Source organism: Falco peregrinus, chromosome 5 (assembly GCF_023634155.1).
Source record: "Falco peregrinus isolate bFalPer1 chromosome 5, bFalPer1.pri, whole genome shotgun sequence".
NCBI classification, from domain to species: Eukaryota; Metazoa; Chordata; class Aves; order Falconiformes; family Falconidae; genus Falco; species Falco peregrinus.
Window position 1 is genome coordinate 65,177,872 of NC_073725.1, and position 27,933 is coordinate 65,205,804.

Here is a 27,933-nt window from a genome sequence, read left to right on the forward strand (position 1 = left end):
GGGCCGCCCCCGGGGAAGCACAGGCGGCGCCGCCCCACCCGCCCCTTCCGCTTCCGCTGCCACAGCCGCCGCCATGATCGGGGACCTGCTGCTCTGCGGGTAGCGGGGCCGGGCCCGGGATTCGCGGGGAGGTCCGTGGGGGGGGGCGGCCCGGCCCGGCCCGGCCTGACGCGCTGCCTCTGTTTGTCCCGCAGGACGCTGCTGGTGAACGCCGGCGCCGTGCTCAACTTCAGGCTGTGAGCGGGCGGGGGGCTGGGGGGCGGGGCGCGGGGGGTCCCACCCTGCCTGACGCGGCCCCCTCTGTCCGCAGGAGGAAGAGGGACACGGAGGGCTTCGGCGAGGAGCCCAGGGAACCCACCACCGGTAACGGGGGGAAGCGGGAGGCGCTGGGCTGGGCGGAGCCGAGCCGAATCGGATCGGGCCATGCCGAGCCGAGCCGGGCCGGGCCGAACCGGGCCATGCCGAGCCCACATGGGTGATTTGAGAGGGAACACAAACGTTCCTGGCCGCCTTTCGGGATGCGGGTGCCAAGCCGCGGACTGCCCTGCCTGCAGCTCTGGTTCTGCTCACTGGGAGAAGCCCCAGCCAGGGTGGAAACAGCCGTCGAGGGCCGGCCTTTCCTCTGCAATCGGGGGGAGCTGAAATAAGCCCCTTGTTATTGTTTATTTTGGCACATGCCCTTACAGGAGTGCACTGAATAGAGCGTGGTTCCTTCACCCCAAACTTACAGTCTTTTGTTGTCCGACCTCATTGGTTTGTTAGGTTTTTCCCCATCAGAGCTGCTAATGGTTTCCAGGCAGTGTTGGACAATGTGCCTTGTCAGCATGTTCGTTATTTTTCACATCAAGGGCTGCTTCTCTTAATTTTTAGGTGACAATATCAGAGAGTTCTTGCTCAGTCTAAGATACTTTCGAATCTTCATTGCCTTGTGGAATGTCTTCATGATGTTCTGCATGATCGTGTAAGTAACACTGTGCAGCATCTTATTTGTTCATAGGTAGTTGCATATGTTGGGACTTCGCTTGTACATGTTTCTCTTTGGGTCTCTTTCTCTCCTGCTCTGTCATTTCATAGTTCCTTTTCATTTCACTTGTTTATTTCAATCTTCAAAGAGAGGTTGGTGACCTCAGTTTTCTGCTGATGTGGGCACCTGTAGTGCATGAAAACCTTCTCTGCTGCTGTGTAAGTCATTTACCCTTAGCTACAGTGTTCTGTGTGGGCTGCTCAGATGAAGCACCATTTGGGTCACCATTCCAGTGTAACTCTTGGTCTTTTTCATTTTGGGCAGGAGGGGGGAACCTACCAAGTAATCGCATGGAATCAGCCTTGGGAACAGTCTGTGGTAGTGACAGGTTTTAGTCCCGAGAGGCAGGCTAGCAGGCTGCTTTCCTGTTGTTTGCATAGCTATGTGGTTTGATGTATGGAGGAGCAAAACCAGTGGCCGGGTGTACACTGGTGGCATGAGCTGGAAGGGCATCAGCGTGACTGCTCACAGTTGTACCCACTTCTCATCTACTTTTTTTTTTTCCTGTCACATCCACTAGGTTATTTGGATCTTGAGAGTCATCCACAAATGCGTCTGTCAACTTGGAAGAGACCTTTGGCTGGAAACACAACTTTTCTATGAAGTAAAAGATGATAATCCTTTCAAAACACAGCCCTGGGATCGTGGCCTGTTCTTCAGCACAAGCTCCCAACACGCTCAAGGAATGTGACATGTTTGTCCTCTTCAGCCAGTCGGGTAATGACACGGTACATGCTGGTTCGCTTGCTGCCGGGGGATTGAGCCTTCAGGCCCCTAAGCCAAAAACCTTCAAAGTAAAATTATTTCAACTTTACTGAAATAAAGAGACCTTTAAATCATTTCACTAAGCTCAGAGTGCGGTGCCCGGTATGCGGGGTAGACTTGAGCATGATTGAAGACCACAGTGTTAAAACCCTGTGCTGTTTAGTCACTCCCAGCTCTGGATGTGTCTGCTGATGTCACCATGGTCTGGGTCACTTGGAAGTCACGCTTCTTGATTCTCATTTTTATGAAGTTGAGCAAAGTATCAATGTAACTTCACCCTTTTCCATTTAGTTTTGTTGGAGGAATAGAAAAGGATGATGAAAAAAAAAACGGGGATTCTCACCTCCTGTTTTTCCAACAAAATGCTGTTTAAATTAAAATTTCAAAGATAAAGGGTTTTCTCTAAGCAACATGTGAGGCATTTTGAATAGGACAGATAGCAAAAATAATCCTATAAGCCAATGCTAAGGAGTAATTTTGGAATAATCTTGGATTTGGTTGAATAAAGTTGTTCGATGTAAGGGTAAAACACACATTTGATGCAGCGTTCATTCTGTTACAGGAGAAATCAGTTCACTATTGGTTGTGGTTTGAGAAATTGTAACTAGGCTTGTAATTGTGTCTGAATTCTCGTGTTATTTCAATTTATGTTAAGTTAGCCTCTTGGAGCAGCAGCTTCTGACTGGCAACTTTTTCCCAGCACTGGCAAGATTACTTAAATTTGTGGCTATCTTTTAAATCAAACTGTAAACTATTAGTGGAGCTGCCTTGACTTCAGCTTCTTTACCTGCCTTACTATTGAGAAGGAGAGGCCTCATCTGAATGATTCTGAGGCTCAGGTTTTAGCAAAGACCTTCAGTTTTATCTGGATACCGTTGGGAAACTGGACACAAGCGTTGGGCACTCGCAGCAGTTTGCTTGAGTCGCCCTTTTTTGCGTTAACTGAAGTTTTCATGTTCAGGAAAGGGGCAGGGTAGTTTAGGGGAGGGGCTTTGCTGTAGTGAACATAGCAGAATGTCTGGAGGAAAGGATCCTTCGAGCATGGTTCGAACTGCCCAGAAATACTTACAATCCACAGTTAAACATATTCTTTCTCTTGTCTGTAATTTCTGTATTTTATATTCAACCTTTTTCTAACTCTTTTGAATGACAGAAAAAAAAAAAAAAGCGGCATGCTGCTGTGTCATGGCATCCAAACAAAATCCAGTGCTTTATAGTTTTGGAAAACACTTTCTCCCTCATCTTCATTAAATCGAGTCTTCACCTGCAGTGTAGGGGGAGGGGGTGGCTTTACCCGCAGGAGGCCAGGGGCCTGCGGATTTGGGCTGGCGTTGCGGTGTGGGTCATGGTGGTGGTGTTAAATTCTTACTGGGACAATGGCCGGCGGCTTTCTGAGCAACACTTTGGGTGCAGGCAGTGGAGGGGGATTGGGCTCTATTGCTCAACGAATATGGACTGTTTTATTGCCCTAAATCCATCCTGTGGCTGAACACTGCCACATCGCCTCCATGCTTGGGTCGTGCAAAAGACGAAAGTCGTTCAGCTCCTAAGCAGGTGCTTTAAAAATCAGCAGTTCGTTTTGAGCTGCTGTTAAATGCTCTGGGACACTTGGCCGCTGAGCCAAGGGCTCACCCTGTGGGGCATAGGGTGCCCCTCGCCGAGGTTTCGGGGCACAGCTGGTTCCAGTGGGGGCCAGTGTGGGGTGAGGCCTGGCTGGCACTGCGAGGGGCTATGCTGCACCGTGGTGGACACACCCTGCGTGGCTGCGAGTCTGCAATTGCTGCCGCACCCACCACGTTATTATGAAAATAATGAAAATCTGACGTTCCACCGCTCGGCAAAAGCTTGTCGCTTTTTCCAGCTGCCCTTAGCCTTCTGCCGGCTGCGAGCACCTGAGCTACCCCCCGCGGGCTGGGGCTACCGCCGCACCGGGCCCGCAGCGCCCCTTCCCATATTGATTCACGCCAAACACCGGAGCTGAGGCCCAGCGTCGCCCCCCGCCGCGGCCGGGCCACCCCCCCCCCCCCCCCATCCCGGGGCCGCCGTGCTCCGCCGCGCACAGCCGGTCCCGCCCCGCGCCTGCGCGGCCCTGCAGCGCGGTTCCCCCCTTCTCTCCTCCCGCGCAGGCGCGGCCCCGCGGCGCCCCCCGCGCAGGCGCGGTGCGTGCGGCACGGCGTCAGGGCGCGCTGTTCCGGCGTCGGGCGGGTCCCAGGGTGCCCTGCGCGGGGCTGGCTCCTGCCCACAGTTGAGTTTGGCCCCGAGCGGAGCAGTCGGGCCCGGCCCGCTCCCTCCGCCGCGGTTCCTCCGCCGCGCCCCGCCGCCCGCGCCGCCGCCCCCGCCTGGCGGGGAGCGAACATGCGACTCCGGCTCCCCAAAGAGGCCGCCGCCGGCGAGTGAGCAGCCGCCGCCCCGGCCCGGCCCAGCCGCCCGCCCGCCCCGGCCGCAGCCGCCCCGCTTCGCCCAGGCAATGACAGCGGCTCCGGCCCCCTCCCCGCAGCAGATCAGGGACCGGCTGCTGCAGGCCATCGACCCGCAGAGCAACGTGAGTACGGCCCGCTGGGCCCCGCTGCTCCCCGCCGGCACCGCGGGGACGCCGGCTGCCGCGGCCCGCCCGACCGTCCGCCCCGTCGGGCCGCCGCCGCCTCCCGCCGGCCTCGCGGCTGCGGCCGGACGCCTCCTCGGGCGCCGGAAGCCTCCGCTGTGGGCGGTAGCGGGGAGCTCCCCCCCAGCCCCGGGGCTGCCCGCCCAGGGTCCCGCCGCCAGCGTAGCCTCGCCGCCCCCCGCCCCGGCACCGCGGGGCCGCCTGGGCGCTGCCAGCGGCGGCCTCACCTCCCGGCCGGGGGGGTCGCGGCCGCCCCCCGCCGCGCCGCCTCCCGCCGCCGTACCCGCCACCCCCCTGCCGGGGCCCGGCCGGCGCTGCCCGGCCATGCGGCGTGCGGCCCCGGCGGCCTCCCGACGACAGGCCGCGGCTCGGGCGCGGCCTGCAGGGGGCTCTGGGCCGGGCTCCGCCGCAGTTTGCCGGGACTTTCCGGGGCGCCCACCTGTTCTTTGGGCCCCGCCGCCCCCTTGGGCCTCATCGGGTTCACCCGGGGCCGCCGGGAGGGCTTCGGCGGTGGCTCCGGGGCCCGGAGCTGCTCCGGGGCCCGGGAGCTGCCCCGACCCCGGGCAGTCTTACTCTTGGCTTTTATCCTTCCCTGCAGCGCGGTTAATGAGCTTATCTGCCGCTTCTGGGATGCGGCATAAGCGCAGGAGTCGGCGGGTGTTTCACCTGTGAACAGCCTTACCGACGGAGCGGGCTCCATCCCTGGGATCCCGCGCCCCTTTCCAGGGGCATTTGGGCATGTTAAAGCACTTTCCCGGCACGGGCGTTTGTTACAGGGAGAGAATCGCCCCGAGCTCGCAGTCTGTCGAGCTTTGGAGTTAGAGACAGACAGTCACTGCAGCGAAGGTGGGTTTGTCCTGGCCCTCTGCACTCTGTGGGGCAGCTGCTGGTGCCTGGGGCTGGACGTGTGCCTGTGTGTTATTCCAGGAGGCTGACTGCGTGAAGGGGTGGTTTAGTTCTATTAAAGTCATACCTGCTTCTGCCTGACCAAGTGTTCTCGTGTGATGGACCTGGGTTGATGTCTTAAAGTAGCCAGTGAAGGTACCACCAACTGGGAGGGATCTGGGGTGGCCTGCAGGGCACGTGGACAGTGAGGGATGTTTGCCCTGCCCTTGTAGTTCTGTGGGAACCCCCAGTGATGTGCCTGTGTCGCGAGCAGCAATACCACGGGTTTGAGTAACAGCAATAGATTATAATGGTAATTGTGGGCTTTAAAATGTCAGAGTTGTTTGAGTTTGCAGCACTTGAACGTGGATCTTGCTGAAATGTCGGTTGGTACACCCTGAATTCTGTTTGCTCTGAGTCCTCTCTTTGTGGCTGCAAATTTTTCACTTGACGTTAGACCGAGTGTCAACCTAGTTTAATAAAATTCTAACATGTTTATGGTTTCTTTTAACTTCAGAACTGTCAGCAGCAACGGTTACCCTCATTCTGGTGTTACTTTCCCATGGCTGTGCGGAGTTAAGCAGCCGGGAAGTATATTTTGTGATGGATTCCTTTTCTCTTTCTCTGTATGTTATCGTTACATGACACCGCCAATGTCCTCGCAGTTTGGTTGTGGTGAGGGGGACTAGAATTAACCAGGCAGCTGCCTGCGAGGGGAAGCTAGAGCATCAGCCGGTGGCTGTACTGAGCCTTCAACAGGTCAGTAGCCCTATAAGCTTAGGAGTAATGTATGTTAAATTGTAATTCTACATACTTGATACTTATCCAGGGCAATAATTGGTGGCAGAAAAATCAGCCCATTGTTCAGAAACGCCTGTAGGCAGGGGCTGTCTTCCATTATAACCTTTTCTTCGAAGGAGAGCAGAGGTGGTGTGGTTGAGAGTCACTGTGCAGGCTTAAATCTCAGCCCTTCTTCTCCCAAGTGCACAGAGCATGTGATAAACAGTCAGTAAAACTACCTGTTGTGCCTCTTTCACGAAGGGAAGAAAAGCTTAAATTTTGGACATGCTGAAAAGCAGATTCTGAATTTCGTTGCACCAGCGCAAAAGTATTAAGAAACTGTTCTGATGTTTTCCCCGCAGGAAGAAGTCAATGCAGCTTCAAGCTGCTGCACTTGGGGGTACTTACAGAAAACTCTGGCTACTTTCTTCTGGCTTTTAGAATCTCCTAAAAGAAGTGGTTGTATTCAAACTTACAGTATTCATTATTGTGATTGACTTCCTTGTTTACTGAGAAAGTCGAGCTTTGAGGCCTGGATTTCATTCAGGCTTTTCAGTATAATTGTTGGTCTGTGCGTGTTTCTGGGGAGGGTGAAAACTGCACTGATAGCGTCAGGTGTATGAAAAACGGTCCCGTTCTGTGTGGCTGAGGAGGAGGAGACGGTTTCTTTATGGTGCTTTGCTGTGAGGCGCTGTAAATTTAAGCTTCGCTGATAATGTTCTCGATATACAAGTTGCTTCTCCATTGTGGAGATTCGTTCCACTGTAGCCGTAGAGGTCTTTGTGGTTTCTCGATTAACTCTGAGGTCCTGCCTTAAATTTAAAAAAAAAGAAAAAAAACACACAAAAAAACCAAACAAAACCCCCAACAAAACAGAGAGAGAGATGTTTCCCTACTTGTTTTGAGTTGAACTGGTCAAAATAATCTTTTCTCCAAGCTCTCGGAACCTGCTTGCTTTGAGAAATAGTCTTCTGTGCCAATTGTTCATCTTTGTTTTAACTGCTAGGTAAATGAGTGCTGACTCAGGAGCAATGTTTTAATTGTACACATGCATTTAGTACTTGAGACCTATTCTAGTAATTGTGGCAGAATATGTTTATAACTTAGTTTAACACAGTTTAGACTTCACATGGGTAACCTCTATTTCAAAGGAGATCTATAAGAAATAAGCTATTTTAAAGAAATTACATCATCTTGGAAGCCACCCGGGATGTCTGGTATTACGTCTTCATTTATTCAGCCTTTTCCCCTCAAAAAAACATATGGGCAAACTACTTCTGCTACATGACTTAAACACTAAGTATCAACATCGATTTCCTTCCAAGGCTTGTGCGCTAGCCAGAACATACCAAGGCTTGCATTGGGGGAAAGTATGAGATTAGTGGTATTGCCCACAACAACGTGTGATACAATTTTCTTGCAGGAAAATCTTTCCTGGAAGAACCTTGTAGAAATAGTAACTTGAGAAGAGTGTCTGAAACCTTATTGTAGCAGTGGTGTGAGATCTTACAGGGGAGATACTCCTTGGTCCTGGTAGAAGCAACGCTCTTCCCTTTGGGCTCAGTGTGCTGTGAAACCACCTCTTCCACCAAGCAGAACACCTTTGCCTTGTTAAATTGGGCTCAGCGCTCCTCAGGGAATTTATTACCTGATGTCAGGAATAATGAGATCTGTTAGTTTTTGCTCTGCAGGAAAGCCTGTAGTTTCCAACTGGCTGTGAAGAATTGTGCTTGCAATTAAGTGGTTCTTCATCCTGAATATGTAGCAGTATTTTCCCGATTTTAAATAATCAGACAAAAGCTTAATTATTTGCCATTAATACCTCTCTGTGATGCAAAGCCAGCTTTGGTTTGAGTAAGGATGCTCATGGTGTTGTTGGGGCAGGTTGTAAATCAGGCTGCCATTCATGCGATATCTCGGTTGGCCTTGCTGCTCAGGCCTTTAGGAATGATCCGTGAGCCAAATTATTAATAATAAGTCGGCCTGTGTGTTGTAGTGTTAAGTAGCACATTGGCCTGGGGTGATCTTCTAGTTGACACATGAATTGCATAGTTAAAGATGCTTCCATGTCTGGATTCTGTATTGGTTGCTTCACCAGAGTCCTAGAAACAAAAACCTCTATCACCAGGGGTAAATGTGCTTGCTAGAAGTGAGTTTGGAAAGGGCGAGAAGACGGTGTGAGAGACAGTGCTGTAACGACACAGATGTAGAGGCTGGAGGAAGACGGTGGTTTGCTTGGGGAGGGTCTGTACGATTTCTTTGGATGCGGGAAAGGGTTACGTGTGGGTGGAAGCAGACTGGGAATGGCTTTTGCTTTAGCTTGATGCTTTTCTGTGAGGCATTAATAATCTTACCAGTTTTGAGGAAGCTGCAGTGTACAGAGAGGCTGGGACCTGTTGTACCTCTCAACATTTTTTGGTTTATTTCCTTACTCGCTCATCTTGTTGCGAGTAGTACAGCATTTTGTGCATCAAGGTGGCAGGTTGTGTTTCAGGCACATGGTGAAACATGTGGGTGATTGTGGCAGTTCCCACCATGTAGGCTCTGAAGTGTTGTTAGCATGGCGGTCCTGGCTTCCAAGTTAGGATTCAAGCCCGATGTACAAAGTCCCACTGTATTCCATTTTTTCATAATTCTGAATAACCTTAAGTGAGGATGACTGCTGGTTTTTTTGATGCTCTGTCTTGTGAACAACAGGATTCACTTGAATTCACCTGTTGGTGGCAGTGGAGTTGGTTTCTTGGCCTTGCCCTACAGCTTCTCTGCCCACCTCTCCCAAATAGCTTTTTGGTGGAAGTACAGTCCAACAGATACCAAGTTTAACTAGTCCGGTTGTCTGGTTAGTTGCCTGTATAGTCCTGCTCAGTCTGAGTGGTGGTAATACAGCCTGTTACTTTTTGAGAGGTTTTTTTTAGGGGGTGTTAAAAACTTATGATTTGCAAGGTACCCTTTGCAGTAGTGAGACCATGATGAAGTTTGAGGCTGCAAAGACAAATCTTGAGCAAACAAAAGTAGCAGGAGTTTGGACTGAGGGGTCAAAGCAAGGGGGATGCCAAATTGCCTTTCTGTTGTTAATTCCTTGGAACTCCACAGGTTCCATTGATGATGGCAGTAGTCATTTGCTCTTAAGCTGTAATTTGAGTGAGTGTTTCTGCAGCAGTGACAATTTAAATAACACCCACTTCTTATTCTTGCTACACACACCCAATTCATGTGTGCCGATGCAACTATTTGCAGGATCATGTGGTGAAATGAACTGGGGAATTGATCAGGGTTTATAAAGGAAAAGACAATATATATTTTTTCCACCAGCTAGTTTTTGATGCAGCTCAATTACCTGATAATGCTTCTGGTGCATCACAAATAGTACTGCAACAGGTGTAGCAGCAGAAATCAAGAATTAAAGTGTTCCAGCACAGAAGCTGGGAAGTGGGCAGCTTCCCTGCTGCCCTAGTAGGCTGGCTTTGGGTTCCAGCAGGAAGGAGCTCTGTGATACCTACAGAAGCTAACCACCCTGTCTGTGTGTTTTGAGATGAGTGGATGCCTTATGGTCAAGTTTTGCTTGTAGAGGCTTTATTGTTGCTGTTGCTTGTGCGTGGTTCACAGGTGTCTGGAATGATCCCCTGTGCTCACCGTGTCACCCTAACACAGGGGCTCAGCGAGTGTTCAGGGGAGAAACACTGGGAGACCTCTTTATGGACAGCCAGGGGGATGCTCCTGAGCGGGGACTGATGAGCAAGCTTTGCAACTCATGATGAACCACCTTATGCTGAAGGCTGTGTGGCTAACATTCCAAATAATCAAAAATGGAATTGACTTGGCTTAAAGTCGCATGTTTACACCAGCTGAAACTGCCAACAGAGCTGCACCTGGTGGGTGAGCTGCTGTGATCTCTGTCTGTCTGCTTCCCCAGCTCCAGCTGCATGTTCCTGTTCCCTGCCTCATGCTGACCCTGCTCTGGGCCACCTGAGGAACTCGCCTGGCTGAACTCAACAGGAAAAAGGGCTTGTCTGGGGCCTCTGGCCCTGCCCTGGCTCCTCACAGGAATGGGGACATGGTGGTCCTGGCACAGCGTAGCGTGTGCTGGGGGGTAGCGGCAGCTTCAGGGAGTACAAGCTGGCACAGAGCGGCACCCTCCAGCCAGATGCCCATCGGGTCGTTTCGTTAAAGGGGATCAGGCTTTTTAAACCCAAGTGATAAAACTTTGCAGCAAGTACCTGTCTGCGCACGCCATAGCACGGACCCTTGGTGAGAAGTGAACACTTGGATGGCTCAGAGGCTGGAGGGAGAAAGCATCAGGAAGGACACAACTAACCTGACACATTCTTCTTGATGTAACCAGGAAGGAGTTTTCTGAATGGAAGAACCAACTTTTTACAGGTAGACTAAACAGCAAGAATAATCTGACAGTCCCCATGAACCACCATATGGAAAAGACAGCTGATGTGTAAGATGGGTGTTCTTCCAGGAGAGAAGCAACCCAACTTCCCAGATGGCGAAGAACACAGCACTTCCCCAGGGCAGCTGCCTTCCTGTGGCTGCTGCCCCCCCTGCGACCCTTCGTTGACCCATTTCCGTGCATGGTGGTGTGCAATCAACCCAAAGCGGCAGGGAGTGGAGGCAGCTGAGCACGGGGTCCCAGAGGGCTGGGGTGGTCACAGGCTGGGTCGGCTCCTGCCGCTGCACTGGGCAGGAGGGGAGGTACTTGCTGTCAGAAGCCCCCAAATGAGGAGAGACCCAGGCTGTGCCTTAGAAAATACAAAGATCTTCAGCTTCACATGTGTTTTGGCAGTGTGGACCTAGGCTAAGAACTCCAGTCTGTCATTTATTAGGGTTTTGTATGGTAAATTGAGGGTGAGCCAGGTTTAGGAGTGCATAAGGTGTGGGTTGTTTCTGCTCTGGGGTTTTGGGTATGGCCATATGACACAGCAGCACTGCTGTTCCGTCACCTTTGGCTCCTGACCAAAGTAGTTTCAGAGCAGCTGAAGGTTTTTCTCCCAGTACCTTGTAAGGGGAGATCCTTTTCAGTCTCCTTCAAGGAGCTGCTGTAGTTGAGTTTTATTTTTTCAGGAATCACAAAAATTTCAGAATAGGGAAAGAAGGAATTGATTCTGCCTGCTGCAGAAATTTGATCTTAATTAAGAAGCGCTTCTTCTAAGGCATAGTTACTCCAATATATTAGATTTGGGGTTAAAGTTAATGTCAATGTGTTTTTTTAATAAATGAAAAAAAACCCATGCCTGTTTTGGCTGATAACGCTTTACTACTATCTCGTCTCACCCATTTTGTGCTTGGTGATAACTTCAAATGAACTTTTTCTGGTCTGTATAACATGGTATGATGTGGCCCCAATCATGCCCTTGGCTTTTAAAAAAATGTTTAAGGTAAAGCTAAGTACATCACATTCAGTTTAATGTAAATGTAGGTTTGTTTATTCAGCATTCTAACAGTGAAATTATTCTTTCTTCAGGTAATTCATGCTTTCAGTGTCTGGAACAATATTTAAGTGCCAGCAAATTGCTTTAATTTGAGGTGCAATCTGCTAAACTTAACAGCATGTCAGTGTTTTCTGGGGCGTGGCTTTCATGGGGCAGCGGTGCATGTTTAAGTGTGTTTGTTAATATGAAAGTATACAATTTTCAGCATGTCCAAACAGTTGGTGGTAGAAACTTCTATTGAGGAATCACTGGAAGTAAGATGTAATTAGTTCTGTTTTACTGAACAAAGTGGTTTTCTAACATTGCAGCTGGGGACGAGAGGAATCCTACGTCCAAGTCTACCTGTAGTATTCAGCAGCATAGCATACTCAGCTGGGTGTATTTTGAAACTTTGTGCTGTAAAGATGATTGTGCAGAGGTGGAAGTCTTGTCTAAGAGTGACAGCCTGCACTTCTGTGGAGCTGCTTTCTCACACACTGTGTTTTCATGCAGAATCAGCTGGCAGAGTATTGTTATTATACCACAGGTCTACATTTATTTTTGTAAGGAGCGTAGAACTTTTGAAATTAGAGGAGCATAGTTGTTGGTTTTTTTTTCCCAGGGTAGTGATGCACGTTCATAACTTGTCTTCAGTCAACAAACTTCCAGTGCATCTCCAAGCAGCATTGAGTTTCTGTAACTCAAGCCATCACTTAAGCAGAGCTCTTTGCACCAGGTAGCATGGTCAGTATGTAACTCTCCTTGTGCTGTGTAAATTAATTGTAGGGGAAGGAATGTGGATTTTTTACATCTGTATATAAGCAATCATCCTGAAAGTTCCAGAAAAATGTATACCTCAATATTATAGTTTATCCTTGGAGAAACTACCGTTGATCCTTGAATACAGTTGGGCGTAGTCAGGTGGGAGAGGAGAAGATGCAGGAGGTGATGTTTCAGATGCACTTGCAGAGGTGTGGTGCCTGCAGCTCAGGCACTTGCCGGGGAGCACAGTAGTTAACAATCAAGCGTGACAAACCTCTTGCTCTGTTGTCATGTGTGTTAGAGTTTCAGACTATCAAAATAGGAACTGTTGGGTTTTGACCTTGTATTTTCTTCACTGGGCTTTTTAAGATGGGCTGCCAAGGGGCTTAGGCATCACTGGGGCTTGCTTAAGTGGAAATTGTGAAGGTTTTTTTGCTACTGGTCAGAAATAACTAGCACCAGCTTGCAGCTTCCTGAATGAATAAAATGCTGGTGGGATACTAGGGGTTTTTGTCCAGTCATGATCACACTGGAAAATCTGCTTTGGGGTGGAGTTGGTCTGAAAGTAACCCTGCTGCTGGTAAGCCCCCAGATGAAAGGTGGTGTGCCTGTGGTCCTCGGGGGAGGGGGGGAGATATTTTTTTTTCCAGCCAAAGGTAGAAAATGCTTTTTGTTTCCAAGCAGCTGCTAATGATTCTGGCACGAAATAGAATGGCCCAGCATTGCCGACTGATGATCGGGGATCGGGGGAGGGGCGGGGGGCGGCATCCTCGCTTTCCTGGGGACCTGCACTGCCATTCAGAGAATGGCGATGCTTGGAAATGGGTGACTGGCAGCAGCGTTTTATCTAGAATTTAGTTAGCAATAATTCTAGGAGATGGGTAAATTGAAGCCAATCTTTTTCTTATCCATAAAACTTTTCTATGGTGTGTGCCGATGGAGATTGATTAGTGACTGCTGCTGAAAGGATACAGTGACTCCTCTCAAAACTTGGTATTTAAATTATTCCCAATTTGTAAGACTATTTGTAAGGCTATTTTTTTTTCTCAGGTTTTGTGAACAAATATGCTGTGCTTAAATTTTCATGAGCAGTCATGCAAGCATGTTGCTGCTCTTCAGTGTGATGCGTTAATAAATTCCACAGTGCAGCGTATTCAGCAGGCTCTTACCTGAGCCTCCTTTATCATTTAAGAAATTGGCTGAGAAGCTTCCCCAGCATTTTGAAAAACCTTGGCCTGCTGCGTTTGGAAGTACACAAATGCAGTGATAAATGTTTTTATTTTTTAAGAAAAGAGTGATAAGTCTATGTTGTGGTGACATTAGTAGGACTTTTCTGTATTACATTCAGATATAAACTGCTCTGTGTAGATACTCCTTGTGATGGGTAACATAATATTTAAGAAGTTCAGAAAGCTCTTGACCCTTTGAAGCCATTCTCATCAAGTCATTAAATGCATGTTGCATAGTTTTAAATCTCCACCAAGTTCTCTGGAGTGCATTAAGATTAAGCAGGTGAGTGCAGAATGATTCTGCCCAGGTGATGCCTTGAAAGGGTCATTCTCCTCATAATCTAGTTCGGTGCCCAGCTTTGCTCTTCCCCTAACACAGGTAGGTAAGAACAGGAGAGCTGCCCCTCCCCCCCCCCCCCCCCCCCCCCCGGGAGCCACTGGCACCTGCCTGTGGTGCATCAACTCATCGTTTAACCGAGTAACTGCAGTCAGCAGGCTTCTGGCTGGGTCTCTCCTCAGCGCAGAAAGCACTGAGATCATGCTAAATCAGAAGGGACACGCTTTAAGGCTGAATTTTCTGTCATTCTGTCTGAATAATCGACAAATTCTGTGTTTCTTGTCGAAGTGTGACCGGTTGTTCCTGCAACTTTGATTGCGCAGCAGCATCATTTTATGACTAAATTTTTAAGCAATAATGTTGGGCTTTGGTTCATGACTTAAAATAAATAGTAACTACCAGGATTCAGGATTCATCTGGTTGAAGTTTCTGCACAGGTGTGGAAGAAATGTGGTTATCATGTATACAATGAAACTATATTGTGGTTAGATGTCCTCATGACCAGTGCAGTGACTGGATTTTTAGGGATTGTGTGTTACCGATGCATTCTGGGGGTGTTATTTATGGTGATGAAATAATCTGTAGTGATTGCTGTACCGGGTTGGAGGGCATGTGGTGTGGTTTCGCACTCTTTGGTTGTGCAGCTCCACCCTTGACAAGTCTCCTTCTCTGGAAGACATGCTATGTTGTTCCACCAAGTTTTACACCCCTTTGTAGCTGACTGTGTGATCAGTAGTATTTCTACCAGAAGGTGAGGGATGTGCAGGACTGGGTCAAACTTCCAGTTTGTGGTGGTTGTTTTATCATGCTATGTTTTGGCAGGGCTGTGCTGTTCTAGAGAAGTGCTTAGGTGCTGGGATGTGCAGGGGTAAGTGTGAGGCGGCTGAAATGGTGAACTGAAGTGACAACAGAGCCTGAGTGGTGATGAGCCGCTGGTGAAGGCTGGGGCATTTCTTCTTGGGATCACTTTTCCTCAGGACACTGTGCCCGGGGCAGTGGGGCAGCACAAGCCAGATAATTTTGAAGTGTTGAATTTTCTAAGTCCTTTATAACACAAACCCCTTCATATAATTACCATCTCTTTGATAGGACAGAATTTAGCATTACTATTTTAAGTCCAGTTTGGACTAGACAGAAGTGGGTATTTCAATATGTTTCTACTGCTTGCCACTCAGTATGTGTTCCCTAGGTGTGAATCGTAGGGGTGCGCGGCTGGGAGGGGTTTCATGAAGCTGTGTGGTCTCCATTGCCTTCACTGAAGTAGCATCACCTATGTAAAACACCTTCCAGACTCGCCTGATCTGTTCTTAAACCCTTGTAGTGGCTGTGGAAACTACTTGAGCTTATTTGAGTGCATTAGTAGCTCTCTGGTTATTCCCGATATGTCATCAGTATTTGTCTTGTTGCAAATTAGGCCAGTGAGCATGAAAACAGTTGATCACCACTTTCTTTATTATGACTCATAATGTATAGGAAGGCTTATTCCAAGCTGTGTCTCTCCTCCCGATTTTTTTCCCCAATACTGTGTGGACTGAGTACTTAAACTTTTTCTTGTTAACCATGATTTTAAAACGTTATCACTGCTCTCCTCTGAACTCCTCGTTGTATACGTTCTTCTTAACTGGGGTGCCTTGAACATGTAATTCCAACTGAATTTGATTCCTGTGCCGTTCCTTATCAGTGTGGTGTTGAGGAAAAAGAACACTAGCATTACCTGGCTTGCAGTATGCTGTGGCAGGTTCCACCAAGACTGTGTTCTGCCCCACTGTGACAATGACCACCTGGCTTTGTGGGCTGCGGTACCCACTCCTCCTCTTACTCTCTTCCCTTATCTTGAACCTGTGCCACACACATCTTTCTGATGTAATAGTATTTCATGTCACTAACCTTCATTTCAACTGCTGGGCCTTTAAAATCAGGTGAATAAATTTGTTCCCCAGAAAGGTTTTGCCCAGCTTCATGGTGTGGAGGGTTGGGGGCTTTTTGTGGGGTTTGGAAAAAGAAGCAGGGGTGGGGAGGGAGCATCATCTTGCAGTGAGTCCTCTTATACACAGCTGAGGAGTAGGCACTAGAAGTACAATTCTCATGATAGATACTATGCAAAATGTTTAGTAAATGTTGAAGCTGACAGACAATTATTCCTCTCTGTAGTAACAAGAATGTCTTCCCATTACTGGCTAATAAATACAAATGTAGAAAAGCGTTGTGCTGTTGACTGTGTTCTCTTTGCCCTTAAAGCCCTCTTCCTGTAGAGCAGGACGACTTCCCTCAATGTGCCACTGCTTTTCTGTCAACCGGTTGTGTTCTGGGTGTGCGTGTCTCTGTCATCTGTGTTTTACTACTCCTTATATCTTCTGAGTAACTCCACCAATAGATACTGCCCTTGTTGAGTGGTTTCCACACCTCGCTAAAGCATGGAGCATTTTCCTGCTGTGTCAGGGGCCTCTGCCAGAGTCAGATGTCTCCTTTGGAGTGGACCGTGTAGAGAAGAGCTGGAGTGGTGATGGCACTTACCAGCTGCTGGGGTTTTGTGTCTCGAGGCTGTTTGTAACTGGTGGGGCAAACTGTGTTCTCTGCTGGCAAACTTCTCATAATCTCTTGGCTGTTCTAGTCTCCCTACACTTTACTTATGCGGACATACTGCCAAAAGGTAACAGAGCTAAACTGGTCTCTTGCTCAAGTGAAGTATTTCAGGTCTGCCAATTTCTTCGCAATGTGGTATTTTGTTGGAATTTGACCGTACTCTTGTTTGATGATCCTGGCTTTGTAAAGTATATATGGGAAGATATCTGGATGATGTTAATTTACCATTAAATAAAACCTAAGTACAAATAAAATAAATGGGAATCATTTTGACTCTTTACGTTAGACCTGGAAATTTTAAATGCAGAGGTAAAGATAAGTGCTTGCTGTCCCTAGCCCCTTCTGTTGACTGTTCTTGATAGTCGAGGAGCATTTCTTCTGCCTGTTGTTTTGCAGCACAAATTTCTGATCAGTTTTCAAAGCGTGGACTGCAGATTAATTTCTCTGTCATAGAAGATACTCTTGGTGGATGACTTTCAACTCAGATAATTGCTTACTTCATGTTTAAAGATCTGCTTTATTAAATACTACTCAAACTCTCCTCCACTCGCCTTTTTAAGAATATCTTGTGTGTACTGGTGAATATTTGAACTCTTAGCAAACTGACTTTCAAACATCTTCAATAATTATGAACAAAGTAGTGCATGGTCATCTTTTTGGTATGTCATTTCTGTGAATAGTATCTCATGTACCCTATCTTTAGACAACATCATGTCACATTGGGGGTAGGGGAAACTGTTAATAGATCAGTTGCAAGGGAACTGAACTAAATACCAGCAGGTTGTAACCTGAATTCTAACTTTGTGTGTTTGGTCTGTATCTTTAAAAAAATGATATTATAGTTTACTGTTCATGATATGTATCATTAGCGTCTGGTATCTATTGCTTCCTATATGAAGTAATAAATAAACACTATACTATTGTATTGCCATTTTGGCATTTAAATAAAGCCTACTATGAATAGCAACTTTTCTCTTCTTACTTCTTATTCCATGTTTCAGATTATGATGCAATGAAGTCATTTTTATACAAATGGAGTGCTGGGGGCAAGATCTGATATGGATCAGGTGCCCCGGTCTGGGGTAGGAGTTGGTGCTCAGGTGCAGGTAACCACTGTGCTGCTTTGGAGAAAATAAATGTGAGTGGATGACGCTGGTTGTGGTGGTGCTGCTGCACCTCCCTTTGAATCTGTTCTGCCTTCCTGGCAATTTCAGCAATATTGACCTTGAACCTGGGCTTTTCTTGAACATTATCTTGTGCTGCCTAAAGATATACATGGCCCATAGATAATACGATAGATTTTATAGCTACCCAATAAAATCCTGTTGTTCCTAGGAGCTTGCAAGGGGAAGACAATAAAAAAATGGTGCAAATGCTCCTGTGAACTTCTCTATAGACCACACTGCATATCTTGTTATGAATTGCCAACAGAAAACACCAACTTGGCACTAGAGATCTGGATTTGTCTCTGTTGGAAAGATAAAGATCTGTTTAGTCTTCCACAGTGGGTCTGCTTCTCTGCTTGCTTTTGTAAAATTGCTTTGATACTACAGGTGGGAAAATGTTGCAGAAGTACCTTCTTTGAAACTAGCGAAATACTGAGTATTTCTAGCATATTCTGAGGAAGTAAGCTGAAGTATGATGACAAATCCATTCTCTCAAAGCCAGTGTCTTCTGACATATCTGTATAGTCTGTTTCAAAATGCCTGCAGTGGAGTCAGGTTATTGATTATTATAACCTGTGATTTCAGGAGGATAATAGCATTACACTTTATTTGTAGAAAAGTTTCGGTGATTGGGGACTATAGACATACTAGGCCAAGTTTAAATACCCTTTAGAAAATTTTAAAGGTACTAATGTGACTCATATGGAGGAGGACGACGGTACTGTGTCAAAAGATGCCCTTTACCACTGTTATGTGACCTTTATGCAAGTGATTAAGAAGAGCCTTTCTAGCCAGATTCCGGTAAGACAGGATTCTGTATTAGCAGTTTCAATACTTTTTTTTTTGTAATTGTGCACCTCATTCCTGGGGTTTCATGTTTATAAGGAAAAAGCTACTCTTCCTCCTACTCCAGGCCTGTATAACTGTCTCAGCAACATCATCCCAGCTAACTCAGATCTAGTTTGTCATCTGTCATAGTCTAGTCATGCATGCAGAGACCTGTAGAAACATCCCTGTGAAACATCTGAAAAACACCAACAAAAATGCTTTATTCAAACAACTGCAATTAAAGGTTTCTGTAGCATTTGTTTCTTGGGTAGCAGTGGAGTGGGGTGTGGGTCATCCTGTGTCAGGGCAGTCCTGAGGAAGAACGAAAGGTGTTATGTTGGTGTTCATTCTGTGTTTTGTATCTGAACTGGTCTGTAGATGGAAGAGAATCAAAGCATAACATTTGCATGTGCTAGTCCAACATAAAATGTGTCCCAGCACATGGAAACAGTGATACCAGCTCACATGCAGATACTGAGTTTGCTGCTATTTTCAAATCTGCCAGGGAAAGAGGCAGTAGAATTGGAGGTGGAAGGGAACAGCTGTACCTTAAACACCCCCAACACCCTTTGTATTCTTTTAAACCGCTGTGTAACGCTTACACTGAAGTTACTGAACTGTTCTAGATGTATAAAAGCTAAAATAGGATTAAGGTAGATGGCAGTTTAAAAAAGGAAATTAAGCTGCTTGATCTTTTCCAGAGTTCAGAAACCCATGCTTTTGTGTGAGGCTGTAGTAAAAACATTTAATGCTTAACTTAGAAGAGATCTCAGATACCAGTAGTAAGCTCTGGAGTATGGCTGAATGACTTAAGGAGACTTGCATGGAATAAATAAGATTTGTTTTCTGTGACTGTCATTAGGGTTGGCTGGAAAGGATTATCATAGATAACTCAAAGCAGATGTTCTCCAGTAAACTTTAAAATGAATTAGTCTGTGTGCTAGTCAGTCTTCACAACATGGGAATAGCATGGGATAACTTGAAATGCTGTATAAATTGTTCTTAGAAGATTTGTGCAAGCTCCAAAATGCAAGGTCCTGGGGTTGCTTCACAGAAGTTCATGTTTTGGGGTGGTAGTGATGGGTTACAGTGTAAGTAAAGGCAAATAGAAACTAAAATGATGTTGCTGACTTAAGCAATTGTGTTCTTTAACCAGTGTCCGAAGAGAGCAAGGTTGCCAGGCTTCCTTGTCCCACTCTGCTTTATGTTACTCTGCCTGTCTGCTGTGTAGCCAGTAAACATTTTTAATAGCAGCTTATGTTAATAAACTGTCATTTCTGATGCTGGTTGAAGTAGGATGATGTCCTGGTAGGTTTTGTAATGTCGGTCTCATGTCAGTTCTGTGACGATATATTAATTGTTAAGCCAGTGGTGGATGGTTTAAGGTAAAGATCCTGGTGTGCAATCCCGATGTTCTGCTGTTAATGAAATAGGTGTCTTCACATTGAGGAGATAATATGTGAGGTGTTTTGGGGAGGTTGTCTTGTTTGCATCATAGTGTTTAACTATACCACAAGAACTTGCATAGTTTGTGTTATTTTGAAATAGGTGAGTATGATTTCTATTATAAGCTTCTCTTGATGGCAGTTTGGGTAAAGCACTCCAAGAAAGCTACACAAAACTAGGGAGGAAGGGTGAAGTTGTTGAACCTGCCTGAACATTTTTATTATGTTGCTTATTTTAAAGAATCATACTTCTGCAGCTCAAAATGAAGGGAAAATGAGAGGTGCTTCTTGAAGTTATCCTGAGTGTAAGCCTTCGTGCTCCTTGCAGTGCTTGCTTCAGTGCTACAGCATGTTTTCAATTGGTTACAAATGTGTGAAGAATCCAAAATGGGTGTTTTATATTTTACCAGAAGTTGAGTGATCAGCACAGACTCAGCGGTGTAAGGCTGCTTTCCCTCTCTTTAATTGGCACCATGTGTCCCTGAAAGGAGGGAATGAAGTAACAGTCTATCAGTCTTGGTATAGAGCTGGTCCCTGGTAGGCAATTCGGCATTCAGGGGCATCCATATCTGTGTGTTTGGGTTTATTGAACAAAGGCGAAGCTGTTACTGCAAATTCCCTCACCAATTTCATCTTTCTGTAGGTGTGTGTATACATGAGCGTATCACTTTTCCCCCATCTTGACCTTTGGATAGATTAATGATCCTTTTTTTGCAATCAGTTTGTCATTAGATAATGAATTTTTGGGGATTACCAGTAACTGCAAAATAATTGTACCAATTATTGGTCTGTGCAATACATAGAGCCTTTTTGCACCCTGGTAATTCATAGTCTAAAATATGTGTTGGGAAGGGAGAGTATCATGTTCTGCAAGTCTAAAAACGTTTGTCTGGAAACTCCCAGAATTGAACATTAGCTGTTACAAGTGCTCTGGTTCTAGAAACTGGGGGGAAAACCAAACAAACCCTGGTGTTATATATTACTTACTGTGGTGCTCAATCACCCTTCCTAGGCACTGAGGGCAGTGCAAGGATCGAAACATGGAAGCAAGTTAGTGCACTGAAGTGAAATAGTCAGAACTAAAATATGTCAAAATACATGCTATTGCTGCTTTAAAGCTTAAGTGGAGGTTTACCAGACCTGACTGGATGGTATGGCTTTAAATATCTGCAGAGGCGTTGTAGCTCAGCGAAGAAAGAACCATGACAAATTCATCTTTGGTCTGAAGTTGGTGTTACAATCTGTAAGAGTTGTAATTATTCAAAGCCTATATGGAATTTAAACATAAGTTTGCTTGATTTTTAGATTTGCTTTTATCAAAGTTTCATTGCTGACAGCTTCACTTGGGTATCTCCAACACCAAGCAGTCCTGCTGTGATGGAAAAAAACATTGTCATGCACAAGATTCTCTGAAAGGAGGAGACTTCAGCTCCTGGTTCTCCTGTTGTATCGTAATAGAAGGGTAGGACTGACTTGAAAAAGCTAATTCTTTCAAACTTCCAGCCTTCTAAAATTAAAGAATCTTGCAGTGGAGTGTGTGGCTGGGAGGATAGTGCAGAGCTACCTGATTGTGCTCCTGGTTAGACTTTAGGGTAACGTGAGGTCCCTGCAGAGGTTCTTGCTGAGAGATTTTTCTCAGATGCAGTTTGTGTCCAGTTGTGTCAGAAATGCAATTAAGCAGTAAATGAGACTGATCTGAGATTTCCTTTGCTTATCTTTTAAATTTATCTACAAAAGTGAATTAGAAATTCCAGTTTTCAGTGCTTTTATCATCAGGTAATAGAAATACGGATCCCTGTGTAGTCTGGGGTTTCTCAGAGAAATTATTAAAATCACACTTCTGCTTAATATCTACAGATTGTGGCAACTGCTTCTGTGTGGAGCTTACTCGTGCATACAGAAATTTTGTGGTAAAGCCTATCAGAAGATCTGATACATGCTTTGCTAATGTAATGTGAATTTCTGCAGTTGCTCCTCACCATCTTACAGGTCAGGAAATAAGATTCTGGAATGATGGAGGAGTTTTTGAGCTTCGTTCAGGAGCCGTGGCTGTATCCCAGCCCTGGTCCGTCTGGTGCTGGGCAATGGTCTGAGGACACCTACTGGGCATGGCGCTGGCTTCGTCTCCACTTGGACACTTGGAGGAGCTTGTACCTTGGGTTTTCAGACAGGAAGCATCAGTATTTTGAACAGAATTGTTGAATGATGACTTGTGTAATTCTAAACCAGTGCCTGAGGGAATAAATGCAAGATTTCTGATTTGACTCATTGTTTTTCGTGGTCCACTTGCATGTATGTTTCCAGTTAGGCTGTGGGACAATTAACAGATACTTTGGCTAGGGGTCTCAGAACTTTGCTAGTAAGTCACGCTGGTGTTATTGCTAATATTTCCTTTAGTTTTACATAGAATGGCTTGGATTGGAAGGGACCTTAAAGATTATCTATTTCCAACCCCCTGCCATGAGCAGGGGCACCTTCCCCTAGCCCAGGTTGCTCCAAGCCCCAACCAGCCTGGCCCTGGATGCTTCTATGGATCGAGCATCCGCAGCTGCTCTGTGGCAGTGCCTCGTCACCCTCACAGTAAAGCATTTCTTTCTTAAACCTAATCTAGATCTCCCCTCTTTCAGTATAAAGCCATTCCCGCTTGTTCTGTCCCTACATGCCCTTGCAAAAAGCCCCTCTCTAACTTCTCTGCAGGCCCCTTTAGGTACTGGGAGCTGCTTTAAGGCCTCGACAGAACCTCCTCCAGGCTGAACACCCCCAGCTCTCCCAGCCGGTCTGCACAGGAGTGTGTTTGTTACAGCTCCTGCAGTTTCCAACTAGGTCAGTAAAGTGTCCTTGTCCCTGTTCTTTGAACAATCAGCTCTCTAAAGCCAGACAGTGTGATAAAAATTTTGTGGTTAATGCTTCCAGCAATTACGAAGTGGAAGGTCTGAAATTACATTTTATAACTAAGAGTTGTCTTCCTTGTTGCAGATCCATAACATGGTGGCAGTGCTGGAAGTGATCTCCAGCCTGGAGAAATATCCCATTACCAAAGAGGCACTTGAGGTATGTCACCCTCCAAACATGACTTGAATTTTGTGTGTATAAAAGGACTTTCTCTGTCTATCTAATTTCCATAAAAGCTTTTCTTGAAACAATAGCTTGATTGCAAAGGATTCACAACTAAGATATAAACAGCACGAGGGGGGACAAAATAACGACATCTCAATGCATACACAGCGATTCTTTCTGGACTCAGATCAGTATTCTGTGCAGCACAGTTCCTGTTTGTGTAGGGCACTAAATTAATCATTACTTGCTACTGATTAATTCTGTTGCATTCAGCAACATCAGTCTGCTTGCTGAAGTGCTGGTCGCCTTGTTAGATGTTTGGTGGCCAAGCACCAAAGAATCTGAAATAGGGATATATTGTTACTTTGTGTCTATAAAACCAATCTTAAATTCAGTTAAGCAGGTTTTAATGTCTGATCTACGTGGTGCAATGAGGTGTATTAAAAGCTGAAGTGTCAGGTAGTGTAGCCGCAGTCTCACTGGCTACTCTTAAAGATTTTATGACTAAACTATAAATATTTTTTTTCAATCTTTACATTGAAGTTATTTGTGTTACTTGCTTTTAACTATTGCTTATTTATAACTCCAGCTGTATTTCGACATATGTATCACAACGTGTTGCATATTTCTCTCATGGTCTGGTCTGTGTTTTCTTTTGAAGTGCTTTTCTTAAGTAATGTGACTTGTGGAATAATTCTTTGTTTTCAAATGTGCTTTGGGAACAATCAAACACTTCCTTCCGCTTATGAAACCGCTTTGGGACACCCTAGGAATGCTTGTTTAAATCTTTCATACGTTTTCAAGATACTGGGGAGTGAAGGGAGAGGAGAGATAGAGGAAGAAGGTAGGATGTAAGTCGCACCCTGGCTACTTGCGTTTGTGCAGTGGAGATTTTTATTATCAATGTGTTACTGTAACAGGTAAAGGTTGTGGAATTTTTTTCATTTCCCTCTTTCTGCAGATCTTATACTTCCATTGTGATAAACATGCACCCTTTCTGCCTTGGGTGCTGCATTGCCTCTTGAATCTGAACTTGCACATTTATTCTCAAGATTCTTGCCAATTAAAGAGTTCCTATCTACTGTTTTCCACAGCTAACAGCTCTGGTGCTTTAGCCAGGGAATAGAGACAGGGTGACTTGAAACCTAGAGTAGGTTTCATGTTGCGCTGGACCAACTGGATTAATCCCTTCCAAAAAGATTAATTCAACAACTAAATCTTTTTTGTGGTTTTTAACTAGGTATTTTTTAGGGTAAGCGTTACAAAGCAGAAACGTACCTTTAAGAATTTTGTTTAGAACGCTACCTGTTTGTAAAACACCTTTTCTTTCTTTATAGGAAACAAGACTTGGGAGGCTTATCAATGAGGTGAGAAAGAAGACATCCAATGAGGAACTTGCCAAACGTGCCAAGAAATTGTTGCGGAATTGGCAAAAGTTGATAGAACCTGTAACCCAGAGTGAACCAGTGCCAAGAGGGTTGCCGAATCCACCTGGATCAGCAAATGGTGGTGCTCACAACTGCAAACCAGAAGCGCAACTTCCTGCTGTGGCTGGATCAAAGCCAATCAGTGAATTGAAAAGCAGGAATGATATACAGAAACTAAATTCTCCAAAACCAGAGAAATTGGGAAATCGGAAAAGGAAAGGTGAACACAGGGACAGGCATCAGGGCCCTCCTCCCCCAAATGTCTCCAAAGCTAGTCTTGAAGTATTACAAAACTCTTCACCCCCTCCGACAAATGGAATTGGAGGTAGTCCTGAAAATTTTCCTAGTCCTGTGGACGTAAATCTACATGCAGGGCCTGAAAGCAGCAGGACGGAACTCAGTGAAAATGATAAACACAGTAAGATCCCAGTAAATGCTGTAAAACCTCACACCAGTTCTCCAGGACTTGTAAAACCTTCAAGCACTTCCTCGTTATTAAAGACTGCAGTGCTTCAGCAGCATGATAAATCGGAAGAAACTACAGGACCACACCAACCTAAGAGTCCTCGCTGTTCCTCATTTAGCCCTAGAAGCATTAGGCATGATACTTTTGCTCGGCAGCATACTACGTACTCACCAAAGGATTCAATGCCTAGTCCATCTCAAAGGTCTCAGTTCTTAGATACTGCACAGGTGCCATCACCGCCACCATCCTTGATGCAACCATCAACACCTCCGATGCCAGCAAAAAGACTGGAGTTCACTCAGCAATCAGTAACTGAGGTATCTCAGCACTGGCAGGAGCAGCAGGTACCTTCTGAAAGCCAGCAGAGGCATACAGCAGGGACACTTCAACAGCACACATCTCCCAGCTGCAAAACCAGCTCCCACCCAGGGGAATCTCTCATGCCACACATGGGCTTTTCACAAGACACTTCAAAAATGGACAGTGATGATGCTGCTTCAGGTTCTGATAGTAAAAAGAAGAAAAGGTACCGACCCAGAGACTATACAGTCAGCTTGGATGGGCACGTGACAGAAGGGGGTGTGAAACCTGTGAGATTAAAAGAGAGAAAACTCACTTTTGATCCCATGACAGGACAGATAAAACCTTTAATACAGAAAGATCCTTTGCAGGTGGAAATCCCTGCACTTCCTGAACAGCACAGGACAGAAATGGAAAAGCAGGAGCAAAAACCCAACCTGCAAAGCCCTTTTGAACAAACGAACTGGAAAGAATTATCCAGAAATGAAATCATTCAGTCGTATTTAAACAGACAGAGTAGCTTGCTGTCTTCATCAGGAGTACAGACTCCAGGAGCTCACTACTTCATGTCTGAGTATTTAAAGCAGGAGGAAAGCACTAGAAAAGAGGCTAGAAAGACTCATGTTCTAGCTCCTAACAGCAAACCTACAGACTTGCCTGGGGTCACAAGAGAGGTCACAAGTGATGACCTCGACAGAATACGTGAACATAACTGGCCAGGCGTGAACGGTTGTTATGACACACAGGGTAACTGGTATGATTGGACACAGTGCATATCTTTAGATCCACATGGGGATGATGGTAGATTGAACATCCTGCCTTACGTCTGCCTAGACTGAGTACAGTTTTGCTAAAAATGCTTTTTACATCTGCAGTTAGCAAAAATGGCAGACACTATGCCACTTAAAGATGGAGAAAGCCTCCTGTCCTGGACAAACAGGCCCAATGAGCAGAGGGTGTGAGGGAGCTGGTTCTTTATAGCTCTTTCCTTTAAATTCTCCTTTTGTGAAATGCTGCTACCAGTTTACTAACAATTGCAAAGGAAGGCATACGAAGGTTGATAAATTGAGTTCAAAACTCTGTAGCGAGCCAGCTATAAAAAAGTGTTAGTCCCCAAGAAGTGAAGAGGATTTCCAGCACTTTCTGAATGCCGGAATCTTATTACAGGCAGGTACAGAGAAAATTGTGGACATTACCTTAACAAAATATGCATCTATTTATTTGACTTGATTTGGGTTTTTATTTGGCAGTGAGATATTCGAGAGACAATGTGCAAAAACTGTAGTTTTATTTCTATCACATCTCTGAACATGATTGTGTTTTATTTTTAAAGTCATGTGGTACGGAGATTGGGTTTTAAACAGCAGGTGTTGCACTGTAGGCTGGGAGACCAGCTTCAGCTCAACATTCCATAGGCATCCACATATTTTAGTCTGGTTTCAGTTTAAATCCAGTCTCTGAGAAATGCTGCAAAAACTAGATGTTTAACGATATTTTTGATCCCACCACCACCAGCCAAATATTTTTCCTACTTTTCCCTTCCTGCAAACTTCTAGTTAAAAAAAAAAAAACAAAAAAAAAAAAAAACCACACACAAAAAAAAAAACCAAGCAAGAAAAATCACCTTTTCTAGAATCTAAATGTAATGAGGGTGCTACAAGTTTGTAACTGTACTGTGAGAGGGAAAAAGGAAGCCTGTTTGTATGCTGGAAATATACTTGTTACCATTCCTTTAGATATTGTTTGCCTTATGGATATCCATCATAAACGCAATTTGCAAAAACAAAGAGCCTTAGTGAATGTACAGTAACTAGACTTCTGTGTTCTTGGGATGCAGAAGGGAGCAACTTTGCTATTTGGTCCTTTAAGTGGACACATTGTGATATAAATGTGGAAATAAAAAAAATTTGCACAAAACAGTTTGTGAATTATTTATACTTAACTCATTTTTTTTTTAAGTTTGCTCAATTCAGACCAGCTAAGTGATCATCGACACTGAGAATCCATTGGAGCAGTGTGGTGAAGCTGAATCCCATCCGACACTGTTGAAAGCAGCTGGCTGTTAGGGATATACAAGATGTCTTCCAAGTACGTTGGTGGTGTTCAGTTGCACAGGTTGGATTTTTTTTTTTAACTCTGGTTGCATCCACGGTCTGGAGACTGATAACCCAATTGCTGTTAATGTACCTCAAAGTCTAAACATTTTAAAGGTCATAGTTCATCTTTTTTTTTTCTCTCAGTAACGTTGTAATGTATTATTCCTAATCGTTAAAACGCTTTCTAAAGCAGCCTGGTTCAGTATAGAAAGCTAAGAGTTTCTATTAATTGTAAATGCTTTAACATTTGGGACTAGTTGTTTTCTGTAGTCCTCCATGCTGGGCTTCTATCCAGGGGAAAAGGGGAGGAGACACTATACCAAAAATATTTATAGGTTTAGTAATGTTAACTCTGTTAACCTGTTTGTGCTGGATCTCGCTTCTACGGAGAAGAGCCTTGGCAAAAGTCCTCCTGCCTTTAAGAGCAGAGTCAAGCTCTTGCCATGATTTTAAAAGGATGTTCCGTGCCGGGTATACATTAAGTTGATTTGTTCCCTGGAATACAACTGATAAGGTCCGGTTTATTTTTAAGTCATTCAAACCTACTGTTTCTGTGATCTGACTGGTATTGAAATGTGTGGGTGTCTCAAAAACCTCAGCTGATGTCTGTTTGCTTCCATTTCTGAAATCTGAGGTCTGAGAGTGAAACCAGAAAAAGTGGTTACCAAAAATGTTTCCAAGTATATTTTCAGTTTACTTCCATTTTGTCCTTCTGCAGCTGATGAGGTCAAGCAGTGTGTTTTAGAGCTGGGGAAAGCTACTGT

At 45.5% G+C, this 27,933-nt stretch overlaps 2 protein-coding genes across 4 annotated transcripts; both read left to right on the forward strand.

Annotated features, from left to right (window-relative positions):
* The first annotated feature begins 43 nt into the window (after window positions 1-43).
* On the forward strand, window positions 44-2,322 carry SMIM7 (small integral membrane protein 7). The gene is made up of 5 exons (XM_055804010.1): window positions 44-99; window positions 195-236; window positions 311-363; window positions 871-961; window positions 1,545-2,322. Exons 1-5 carry the CDS (start codon window positions 74-76, stop codon window positions 1,558-1,560), a joined length of 228 nt encoding a protein of 75 aa, XP_055659985.1. The 5' UTR covers window positions 44-73; the 3' UTR covers window positions 1,561-2,322.
* Window positions 2,323-3,997: 1,675 nt separating this feature from the next.
* On the forward strand, window positions 3,998-27,042 carry MED26 (mediator complex subunit 26). Of its 3 annotated transcripts, none has more exons than XM_055805432.1 (3): window positions 3,998-4,331; window positions 22,521-22,874; window positions 24,218-27,042. In XM_055805432.1, exons 2-3 carry the CDS (start codon window positions 22,809-22,811, stop codon window positions 25,910-25,912), a joined length of 1,761 nt encoding a protein of 586 aa, XP_055661407.1. In that variant the 5' UTR covers window positions 3,998-4,331; window positions 22,521-22,808; the 3' UTR covers window positions 25,913-27,042. The 3 variants fall into 3 exon arrangements, with proteins under 3 accessions (XP_055661407.1, XP_055661406.1, XP_027648736.2); XM_055805431.1 differs by having other exon boundaries at window positions 22,800-22,874; XM_027792935.2 differs by lacking the exon at window positions 3,998-4,331 and having other exon boundaries at window positions 18,393-22,646; window positions 22,800-22,874.
* The last annotated feature ends 891 nt before the right edge of the window (window positions 27,043-27,933 follow it).